This window comes from Electrona antarctica, assembly GCF_951216825.1.
Source record: "Electrona antarctica genome assembly, chromosome: 9".
NCBI lineage: Eukaryota > Metazoa > Chordata > Actinopteri > Myctophiformes > Myctophidae > Electrona > Electrona antarctica.
Genome location: NC_136790.1, coordinates 16,629,359 through 16,641,621, shown reverse-complemented (window position 1 = coordinate 16,641,621; position 12,263 = coordinate 16,629,359). Strand labels below are relative to the sequence as shown.

The following is a 12,263-nucleotide window of genomic DNA, read 5'->3' as shown; positions in this document are numbered from 1 at the left end:
GTGCCGTTTACTCCTGTGCTGTGCCTACGCTCTGACGTAACTCACTTCACCTCTGCATTTTCAACAGATCTTCTACAGTTTCCATTTCCGTGCTGCGTTTCCGTGCTGCGACTGATTCCGAGTGACCGCCATGGTCAATGTGGTCCTTTTATTCAGACTGCCTTGGCAGTTATGGTCAATTGATTTTTCCGTGGTCATTGTCGTCATTTGGTTCTGACCGATACTGGTTCATGCTCGTGTTAAGTGGAATATTGGACTAAAAATGCAGCCATTGCTGTCAATAGTGAATGTGCAACATTAGTTACATGTTATGACTCTTTTTTTCCCCCCTTTCTATTTTTCTTTAGCACAATATAAAAACAATACAAAAAGGGAAATACGTAGAATATAAAAAGGAAAGTTCTAGGAGGCAAGAAGCCCAAAGGGCTTATACGAGGCCTCAACCCGTGTACAACAAAACATTTAAAGACATGATTTGAAAACAAGAACTCTCACCTCTTGGTAGTCTCCCAGTGGTGTCAGGTACTGGAGGATCAGCCTCTGCTCCATCGCGGAGCTCAGTGGTGACAGGCAGTAGTCGGCGCCAATTATCATGGAGATGGAGCTCACCTCCGACCAGGAGGTGCCACTGGCTGGCTCGCCGCCTGTGGCGACTCGTCTCTCGAGCCCGGTGTCTTCCATAGCCGACGAGGAGGAGGGAGCGAAATCCAGCTTCTGTTTGGCCTTCCGGCCGTTCTCCCGCAGCGGTTTTCTCCTGCCTCCGACAGCTCCACCTCCACTTGGCCTCCCCTCCGTCTCCCAGGGACCGCCGGCTTGGTAACAAAGGGGAGGGAGGGGTCGGACCAGACCGGAACTTCCGCCGATGCCGGCGTTCTTCTGAGCAGAGCCGAGGAAAAAGCGTTTGGACGACGGCTCCGACCTGCTGGTCTCGCCGTCTCTTTCCCTCCCATCCTCCATCTCCTCTGCCTCCTCTTCCTCTTTCTCTGTGGCCGTGGCAGAGTTTTGTAACGTGTGGGACCTGCCGTCACATGCGGATGTGCAGGGATCCTGGGTCCCCCTGGGACTGAAGTGGATTTTGGCTTCTAGGGACTGCAGCTCGCACAGACGACGGATCATTATAGGTACCTGAGGTATGACAGGGTGAAATTACTTCAGTGTTCTCACAATACCGTGTGTGTGTGTGTGTGTGTGTGTGTGTGTGTGTGTGTGTCTGTGTCATATAACTGACCAGCTGAGAGTTCTCATTCCTGTAGTTGGCGGCTATCTCCTGGCTGCTCATGGCTCTGGCTAACAGGCCGGTTGCGTACACACACAATGGTCGCTTTGCTTCCTGAGCCCAGCTGATCAGCCTCTCCACCAGACCCTCCTGCGGACGCACACAAAGTCAAAGATCGCCTCAATATTTATTAACAGAGCCGGTGCGTGCACACACACAGAAGAGAAACTCTGACTACAGTATAATAATAATTAGGGGTGGGACTCGGAGCCTCGAATATTTGCAGACTTTGGGGACAAAATGTGAAATAGTTTGTAAAACAATAGTAAAAAACAAATGATTTAGTGGGCATGGCTTCTGCGAAATATTTTGAAACGATAATTCAACTAACGCTGTGAGTGTGCATACACGCAGCTAGAACAACAAAGACTACAACACATGTTGTAAGCTAAGCTCGTAGATCAATTATTTCTGCTATTTTGTCATTTCTTTTGAAAGATCTGCCCTGTGCAATTTGTGATTACGAAGCCTAAAAGGCAAACAGAAATACAAATTGTAGCGTTCCAATGTTCAACACAAAAAAATTAAATAAACGACAATTAAAGCTGCTATAAGCAATAATAATGTCAACATTTTAATGACCTTTTTTTTTTGTATTCAGACAGCCAGCAATGAGTAGAACGCTCCTGTCTACTTCCTGATTGGTTAGTCATTGTGACCGGGTTTTTTCTGACCAATGACAAAGCTTCTAGGAACATCTTTGAATGCAGATTGTGGCCCCTAGATGTGTCACAGAGACTTTTGACATATTATTGCTTATAGCAGCTTTAAATCGTAAATCGCAATTATTTGTGTGACAAGACAATTAATCGTCAACTTAAATGTGTAATCGTGACTCTACCCTGAGGAGGTTCAAGCGTTATTCATAGTCTGGATTTTCGGTGGTGAGGTGACCACCGAACTACAACATGACGTCACAAGCCACGGTGAAGAGCAAACCACCACCACCGCCCCAGCCCTTCTCTGTTTTTACTCACCACCGCTCAACGTTATTTCAGCTCCGGTGGTCAGCTCACCACCGGAACGGTGGTCACCTCACCACCGAAAATCCAGACTATGAATGAGCCTTTTTCAAATGCTTACTCTGATTATTATCAGTTACAGTAAAGGTCCTTTCAAAACGGGCCTGGATCAACGACGGGTCTGCTCCAGGTCTGCTCAAGAGGGCCGCGACACAAGCGTAAAAAAAAGCTAACCAGAATCCAGGTCTGGCGAGTCAAGTGCACGAAACGAGCACGCGCGGCACGACAATTTCACAGGACCGCGGCCACGTAAATACGCTTGCGATGTTGCCCCTCGATGTTGCCCCTCGACTCGCTTGCGATGTTGCCCCTCGAAAAAAATGCAGGTCTCATTGAAAATGAATTACAAGCGTGTTAAATCACTGCCCGTTTGAAAGGGCCTTAACAGTAAAACTGAGTCCTACCTTCTCCTGGAACACCACACCACTCTCCAGACCAGGCATGATGTTAGAATGTGTGTGTAGTAAATGGAGTCCTACCTTCTCCTGGAACACCACACCACTCTCCAGACCAGGCATGTTGTTAGAATGTGTGTGTAGTAAATGGAGTCCTACCTTCTCCTGGAAGACCACGCCACTCTCCAGACCAGGCATGATGTTAGAATGTGTGTGTAGTAAATGGAGTCCTACCTTCTCCTGGAACACCACGCCACTCTCCAGACCAGGCATGATGTTAGAATGTGTGTGTAGTAAATGGAGTCCTACCTTCTCCTGGAACACCACGCCACTCTCCAGACCAGGCATGATGTTAGAATGTGTGTGTAGTAAATGGAGTCCTACCTTCTCCTGGAAGACCACACCACTCTCCAGACCAGGCATGATGTTAGAATGTGTGTGTAGTAAATGGAGTCCTACCTTCTCCTGGAAGACCACGCCACTCTCCAGGCCAGGCATGATGTTCTGCAGCAGACGACAGGCCGCCGTGTTGAGCTCTAGCTCTCTGCTGGTCATGATGTAGCTGTTCAGCAGCTGGAGGGGCACACAGGACAGAACACCAGTCAATGACACAGCTGTATGGTGGAACCATGTGCTGTTGGTGGTGCATTGTAAGGGCTTTTCCCTTCCCTCCCTAAATTGCAAAAAAAAAAGGCTGCTCTGGCTTTTGTCACCGTATTGGCTCATAATTAATTGGAAATCACCCTTCTCTCCCCCTCATATTCATTGGATGAGAGATATCCAGTATTTTCTTAGAACAAACATGTGGGACAATATGGAGTCCATTCTATCAATATGTACAAACTAGAGATGTCCAGATACTGTATCGGTATCGGGAGAAGTATCTGATCGGCCCTTATTTGTCATATCGGGTCATATCGGTATCGGTGAATATGCCAGTCTAACCACAGATCCGACACAGGGGTTGACACTATGGCAGGTAAATAAAATGTTAGGACATGTGGAGTTTGCTTTGGAGTTGCCCAAACTGCAAGTGCACATTTGAGTGAGGAGTCTGCTGTAAACACAACACGAGATATATAGCTATATTGCTATAAACACAACAGGAGATCATGACACTGGTATCGGTATTCGGTATCGGCTAACACAGAAATTGGTGTTTTAAACATTATGTTGTAATTTAGCTATTGAAAAATAGCAGATCTACAAGCTCATATTTTTGAGAAATCGTGAAAATATTTATTTCAGAAGGAGGATTTAGAAGATTTTTTTTAATTTCGACGTCAGGCCTGAATGGGTTAACTGTATATATGGTGATTTCGGGTGTGCCAGTACAGTACAGTGACAGTACAGTACAGTGGAGGGTACAGTAGAGGGACCCCCACACGGTAACTGTCATTTCTCAACCGTTTCGGACGCGGGGCGGCTCAACGGCACCCTGGGTGCATTCCTGTGGGTCTGGATTCGGGATCTGATGCGAAAAAACATCCCTAGTACAAACGATACATTTTCCTCTCATTCCTGACTGAAGAAGTGCTGAATGAGGTCTTGTCTTGTGTTACTGGTCGTTGTGGTGGGAGTGCTGCTGGCGTTTGGTTCTGTAAAAACAACAAAAAGGCACCAACTCACTGCGTTGGTGAAGTCATCGTTCTTGAAGATCATCTTCAGGATTTGTCCCAGCATGCAATCTGGGTCCGCTCGCCCTAAAAAGAAAAATCACACATGTAATGTGTGATTATCATCATACATCACATTCGGTACTCAGCCAATCAAATCGTCACATTGCGTGCTACAAACACATTCCGTGCTCATCACACACACACAGAAAGTCACCAGCATACACTGACATTTACTAGCCTGAGAAACCAGACAAATCGGTGGCTGCCAGAGTGGAATGGAATCTAAGCTAGACATTTATAGCCTTAAATGTATGTCTCGGTTAACTACCGTATTGCAGCTATAAATTTAAACAAGAATGGTTCTTGTGAATTCACTCAAGAAACACAAGAGTGTGGAAGTGGAGTGAAGGTTCCAAAATGACTGGAAGCACCCAGAGTTTCATTTCTTTTAACCCATTTAGGCCTGACGTCAAAATAAAAAAAAACGGTCGCTCTGAAAGAATATATAGCTATTCAAAGATTTGTGCTGCATTTTTACGGTTTTTCAAAAATAGCAGACCTACAAGCTCGTAGCGCGCCACTCGGTGGCGCGCTATGAGCTTGTAGATCTGCTATTTTTCAATAGCTAAAGTATAACAGAATGCTTTAAACACCAAAAGGGGTTCCCGCCCAAAATGGGTTAAACGGTACACAGGAACCAAATTGCAGCATAGCTTGATTCCATATACACTATGTACTCAACTGGTTTTTCTCTCATCGGTCTTGGCAAACCGATACCTTAACTCCTGGGGTACCATCCAACCTGGGTATCAAGACACAGACTTCTCATTTTAATTTAACAAAACAATTCCCTAGTGTCTGATCTCCAACAAATGTCATTGGTTATCTATGCACGATTGCCTTCCTAAAGCACACATTTGATATATTCTCCCACGTCGTGCCTTAACCCATTCTGAACGGGAACCCCTTTTGGTGTTTTAAGCGTTATGTTATACTTTAGCTATTGAAATAGCAGATCTACAGATCTGCTATTTCATATAGCCATTTCATATAGCAGATCTACAAGCTCATAGTGCGTGCCGCGCACTATGAGCTTGTAGATCTGCTATTTTTGAAAAATCGTTAAAATGTGGCGCAAATCATTGAATATATATTTCAGAGCGAACATTTGTAACTAAAATATTTGCTTCAGGGGGGTCCCTGGAACTACATATTTTGAGACGGGGGTTCGTGGCCCAATAGAGATAATTCTGGGGGTCCTTGACATGAAAAAGGTTGAGCACCACATAGAAACATAGGTTTTTCAGAAAAGAATTAAGATTTAGAAGCCATTTTTTCAATCGAGCTCAGTTCAAAATGGGTTAAATTAAGCACACAGTCAAAGAAGGGTTTGTAGTGGATTATATTTACCAGGATGTCGGTCATCGAATGGGTCAGGGTCTGCTCGGTGGTAATGCTCAGTCTCTCTCTCAATCAGCTCAGACGTCCTAACACATGAACAAATGACGGGAAGTCATCACAAACACAAGTTCACAAGCAAAATATTTCTGTCACATGTCAGTTCAGGGCTTTCAGATAACATCCTGATACTTTTGTTTTGTCATTTATGCAGACAATTTACAACTCTTATGATAAGAGTCTAATCTGCTCAATCCTCAATAATTAAATAGAGAGGCAGTCATTAGACTATTTTTAACAAATTCCCATTCAATAACTTTGTCATCGTAGGAGCAACGGAATTACAAATTCCAGAATCAATACTTTAAAAGAGAATAGAATTATGCAGGGTTTTTTTAAACTCCTAGTTTCTTTCTAAGAAAATACAACCAGGTTTGGGAGTTACTGCTCTATAGAGCGTCGCAGTCGCGCCCCCTCGAGAGACCTGGAAAAGAATTCCCCGTTCATTTTCCTCAGACTTTTCAAAAAGTAGTTATTTAAAGACGTTTACGCTGTGGACAAAGCCAACTCGAGTTGTGACACATCATGACAATAAACACAATGTTTTGGGCCAAACAATTAATTAGAAAGAAGAAAAAACACTGTTGTTGTTTTTCTTCTTTGTAATTATTTGTTTGGTCCAAAATATTGTGTTTGTTGTCATGATTTGTCACAACTCGAGTTGGTTTTGTACGACGCGTATAAGGTCTTTAAATAAATACTTTTTGAAATGTCTATGGGGAAAATGCATTGGGAATTATTTCCTGGGCCTGGTGTCGTCATGAAAGGGGGCAGGACTGCGACGCTCTATAGAATCTTACTTTTGAAATCAAATTTAGACCCACTTGGTAAGGATGGAGACCAGCTCCTCTGTTGTGGCCTGCTGCTTCTGTACCCATTGTTCCAGCAGGATGGTTAGCTCTGCCTTGGCGTCAACGGGAACGGTAGGTTTTTCGCTGCCCGCTGATGGCACAGCCGCTGCGGGGGAAGCCATCGCTCCCTGGGAGACGGCAGAATGGAGAGGGTTGACATACAGAGTAAAGAGCACAGAAGCAAAGTAGATGAGCGAATTGGACATAAAAGACCAAAGATGAGGAACGGAAAAGGGGAGATGATAAACAAGGGAATATAGCATTTTTTATTGCGACCGTAGGTCGTTTTTTGCTTAATTTACTATGAATGAAATTAACCTGCATCTCCCATCCGTTAGTCACCCCACGCCTCTATATATGGTCACGCCTCGTGACATCACACCTCGGGACAACACGCCTCCATATATGGTCACGCCTCGTGATATCACGCCTCGCCACCATATATGGCCATCTCCATATATGAAGATCATAACACTGACCTCTCTAATCCTGGATACCCTTACATGAAGACTGGATCATAACTGACCTCAAACCCTTAGAGATCTCCTTTTATGGAGCTGACCTGTTCTCACAGTCCATATGTTGATTCTACCCCACCCGTCCTTCCTGTTCTCACAGTCCATATGTTGATCTGACCTCATCAAACCCTGTACACTCAAGACACGCTCCATATATGGCCAGTACAGAATTAATTCCATATGTTGATCTGACTCCCCATGCCAAAGCACCACACACACACACACACACACACACACACACACACACACACACACACACACACACACACACACACACACACACACACACACACACACACACACACACACACACACACACACACACACACACACACACACACACACACACACACACACACACACACACACACACACACACACACACACACACACACACACACACACACGAAAAAGAGGGGTTACTTTAATAGTTTAAAATAATATCAATGCATTTTAAATACATTTAGTTACTGTATCGATTTCAAATCATTGAATCATATCGCCATAATGAACCAATAACGTTCATGTATCGTATCGTCAACCATGTATCGTGATACGTATCGCATAAGGGCTGTTTTTCCGAGAAAGAAAGAGGATGCTACAGCTGTGTAACCCACTCAGATGTCATAAACAAATAGCATACTAAAGTTACAAAAATCATTGATAATATAATTTCAGTCTCTCTCCCATTCCCGTTTAGTCTTTTTCTTAAAGGGACAATTCACCCCTTTTGTAACCAGATCATCATTAAAATAAGATGTGGTTGCAAAAGTGGTGAAGTGTCCCTTTAAGCCAAATTCCAATACCTAAAATCTCGACCACTCGCTCACTTTTGGGAGCGATTTAGTAATTCATTCCATTTAAAATGTCCATTGAGTTTGTTCAAGTTTTTGTATGACCTTTATCACAAAATTATTTATAATACATGTTTTTCATCAAACATAATATAGAAGAATTTTTGTGATGTAGTAGTTTGTTACTGTAAATCACACATTTCAAAACATACTTTTTCATATTCGTCTTGAACATTGGCCACAACCAATATAGGCTATATGTATTGGTCTCCTCGATTTTGATTGATTGATTTAAATATTTATTAACAGTTTGCAGAATAACAGTACTACATTTCAAGCACAAACTCAATACAAAGACTGTTAACTGTGAGTGGACGACCCAATTAAGCATTACACTTGTTTACAAGAGGGTCCACCTTGTTCAATTCATCAAAACATTTAGAGACGTACAAATAGACACTTCTATATAGTCAAAGAACAGAACAGGTCAATATGAGGCCATATTAAACAGTTATTGTTCGACCCCTAGATTAGAAGAACTTCCAACAGGTGGCCATGACAGTTAACGTTCATCAACTCTGCACAGTCAGTACAGTGTGTGCTCTCTGTGAGCTAAGCTACTCAGCTGCTCCAATGGCAATCAGCCTACTTACACCGAAACGGGTGACCCATTGAAGCCTGCGACGCCACACAGGTCACACACTGTGTGCTGTGAAAAGATTTGGGCCGTTATTTATTTATTTATATCTGAGGTTGTTAACTTGTTTATGTAAGTTAAGTCACATTAACATTTTTTTTAGTGAGATGGTGGTGATTCGTTTTCGAGTTATGACACGTTACTTACAAATGTCTGACAATGTCATGGAATTATCAATTTCATCATCTATTATTTTATTATAGCAATTTCATCAGCATTATAAATAACCAGTTGCCACCCTGAAACGTGTGCTAGTTTCGTTGACATGATGCGGAGATGTATTATACTTAATACTAATTCCCCGCATAAAATGCATTAAATATAATATAATAAAATAGAAGGAAAAGGGAGAACACACACGTCACGGTGACACATTACGATAGGTCACCAATGTCCGTGTAACAGCTGACAGAGATGAGTAGCTAGCCCCGGCTAACGTTAAGTTAGCTCGACGTCCGTTTTGTTTTATTAACATGACTTTCCTTTCTGGTTCAGTCTCGTGTTCACGTGGGATTGTGTTCAACTTAAAATAAAATGTCCCGCTCTGCATATCCATGAATATCGTTGCGTTTTTTTGTATCAACATCATGAGTTAGTGAGGAGGACATGACAGCAGGTATGATGATGAGGAGAGCCAGCATGTTGTCCGTCCTCATGTGAAAACAAACCGCTGTCTTATCTTACCGTCCAGCCGGTTCTGTGGCTCCGTCAGGTTGCGTCGGACGTGGACTGCGCGTTCACACACACCGTGGTTGTCTACGAGGCCGCTGGGCGTAAAGACGAACGCGCAACAATGCGGACAGAATGCGTGCTGCGATGCAAAGTGCTAAAAGTTTCACGTCTGTTTTCAAAACTTCTTCAACACGGCGGCCCCGGCGACGGAGCGTGACGTCACTCACTGTCAGGCAGGCAGTCCGCGTTCGATGACGTGTACGGCTGGCGTAATTATGGGATTTGTAGTTAGTCCCGAGCGGACTACATATCTCTCTGTCGAAGTCTCTCTCTCTCTCTCACACACACACACACACACACACACACACACACACACACACACACACACACACACACACACACACACACACACACACACACACACACACACACACACACACACACACACACACACACACACACACACACACACACACACACACACACACACACACACACACACACACACACACATCTGATCACATGTAGCACTCTACACACACTCAGCCTGTGGTTAAGATGTTGGCTTTCCACGCGGGAGACCCGGGTTCGATTCCCAAATTCCGGGTGTTACACACACACGTATAGTAGACATATACCCATGATGGGAAAGTTAATCAATGTTATATCCTGGGTTAAAGGACAACCAAGGTTCATGTTTTAGGTTGTTATTAGAGAAAGTAAAAGATGAGTGTTAATTTTTCTTCATTTTCTGCTTTCTTTCGTTTTAGGGATTTTAGCTGTTTTTGACAGGGCATTCGAGCATGGGGAAAAATATGTATTTAAAAAATATATATTATGGCGATTTCCTTTTTTATTATTTACTATCGTCCTATTAGACCCCAGGAAATTACATTCGTCCACAGAGGATCACAGGATCTACTGAATGTGAAGGAGGCCTACTGGGGGGAAGCCACTGTGTGTCAGGCTCAATAAAATATGTCAGTTTGACACATTCAGTAGATCTCGTGATCTTTTGTGGCCAGATGTAATTAATGTGGTCTAGTAGGACTATAGTAAATAATAATTTAAAAAGCTAGAAAAGCTAGAAAATGTTGTAATTTTTTCTATTTATTTTCCCTCCCTGTCCAAAACAGCTAAAATCCCTAAAAACGAAAGAAAGCAGCACATGAAAAAAGAAATGTAACACTCATCTTTTACTTTCTCTGATAACAACCTAAAACATGAACTAAGAGCCCCCCTCATTTCACACGGTTTCATCGTCCCGGGTTCCGCTACCGTTACAATATGTGGTTGTTTTAGCCAAGTGTCATCATAGTTTTATTATTTTTACATTTTGGTATTGACAGATTATATTAATGGAAATGTGTGATTGTGTGGGTCATGACCGAAATAATAAGGTCGCGAATACAAGCGGCCGAAATGAGTTTTCTTCGACGGGTGGCTGGCATCTCCCTTAGAGATAGGGTGAGAAGTTCAGTCACACGAGAGAGACTCGGAGTAGAACCGCTGCTCCTTCGCCTGGAAAGGAGTCAGCTGAGGTGGTTCGGGCATCTGGTTAGGATGCCTCTCGGGCGCCCGCGCCTCCCTAGGGAGGTCCTCGACGCACGTCCCACTGGGAGGAGACCCCGGGGCAGACCAAGGCGCAGTTGGAGGAAATACATCGACTCACTGGCCTTGGAACGTCTCGGAATCCCCCAGGAGGAAGTCACTAATGTTGCTCTGGAGAAGCCAGACCGAATCAGCCGTTGGCAAAAAGAATTGCCTGCCGGCGGATTACGGTCTGGAGAGGCTCAATTGTACGCCCATTTCCTACACCAGAGAACTGGTGTGGCCAATCGGGACACGGTATGCAATATGGGCGGGCTTTGGTACAGTGACGTTCAATGCTTGAGACCTTTGACTGACAGTAGCTCTGACCAATTGCGTCAAAGAGAAAATGTTTGAACCCGCCCCCCGGGAAACAAGATCCATACACAGCATCTCCAGAATCTCCAGACTCAAATACCACACGACAGTGTGATTTGAGTCTGGCTTATTAGCCAGGCTAGAGCTGTTGCCCCCGCGACCCGACTACGGATAAGCGGTTGAAGATGGATGGATGCACACAGTGAAAATTAAGGTTTCATGACAAACACTTAAAATCCCATTGTTTTTACATACACACTGTAAAGTCCTCAGTTAGTCAAAGAATATTATCAGAATAATGTCAAATCTGGGATTACATTTCTTACCAAGGAGTTTCTTCACCAATGTGTTTGTAAAGGTGTCCTCTAACATATCCCACATTGGTTTCTATTCTACCACCATTTTAGACAGCTGCTGAAAGTTGGCGTACCATCAACAACCAATATAAGGCAAAATGTTCTAAATTTCATCATGCTTTAAGTAGCATGTGACGTGTCAAACTAGAGGCTTTTCATGAGTCGGAATCCATTCCAAGCATTAGTTTTGCACGAAAATCACTCCTTGGGCTAAAAACGGCCATAGCCGTCATCACAAATGTGATGAGGTCAGCACATTTGGGGCGGAGGTCCAGTTCAAACAAAAGTACAGGTCAATACAAAAACTGTGACTGTGAGGATATAACCAGAAAAAGCACTAAGACTTGTCTACATCAGCAGAGTTCAGTTCCCACCTGGGAGTTCAGACTGATCCAGACCGTAATGAATAACTGTATAGTAAGCTTACATAATGTCTTGAGGCTAGGACTGAAGTCTAAGACATACAGGTCATCAGGGTTGTTGTATGCTCCAAAGAGGAAGATACGATCTCCCACCATGCAACAGCACATGCTATGCATTGAACCCGGGCCTTTCCCCTTGGTCTCAACCTTCTTCCAGGAGAAGGTCTCTGGACTGAATTTCCACACATCATTGAAGGTCTGCAGGTTCAACAGCAGGTCAGAGTTTTGTCCACCAAATATGTACAGCTCTCCATTGTAGGTAAAGGCTGAATGAC

The 12,263-nt window shown here is 43.8% G+C and overlaps 1 protein-coding gene across 2 annotated transcripts in view; it reads right to left on the bottom strand.

Moving 5' to 3' along the window:
* LOC306930289 (DDB1- and CUL4-associated factor 1-like) overlaps positions 1–9,528 on the bottom strand; it is a 37,111-nt gene extending 27,583 nt beyond the window's left edge. The window contains exons 1-8 of one of the 2 annotated variants that reach the window (XM_079511163.1): positions 9,315–9,528; positions 6,595–6,749; positions 5,723–5,799; positions 5,055–5,114; positions 4,323–4,396; positions 3,153–3,266; positions 1,229–1,366; positions 496–1,125 (exon numbers count right to left, since the gene is read on the bottom strand). In XM_079511163.1, the coding sequence (XP_079367289.1) occupies positions 496–1,125; positions 1,229–1,366; positions 3,153–3,266; positions 4,323–4,396; positions 5,055–5,114; positions 5,723–5,799; positions 6,595–6,743 (1,242 nt within the window). In that variant the 5' untranslated portion in view covers positions 6,744–6,749; positions 9,315–9,528. The remainder of the gene's footprint in view (positions 1–495; positions 1,126–1,228; positions 1,367–3,152; positions 3,267–4,322; positions 4,397–5,054; positions 5,115–5,722; positions 5,800–6,594; positions 6,750–9,314) is intronic. The other variant, XM_079511164.1, reaches the window with a different exon arrangement.
* Between the last annotated feature and the right edge of the window lie 2,735 nt (positions 9,529–12,263).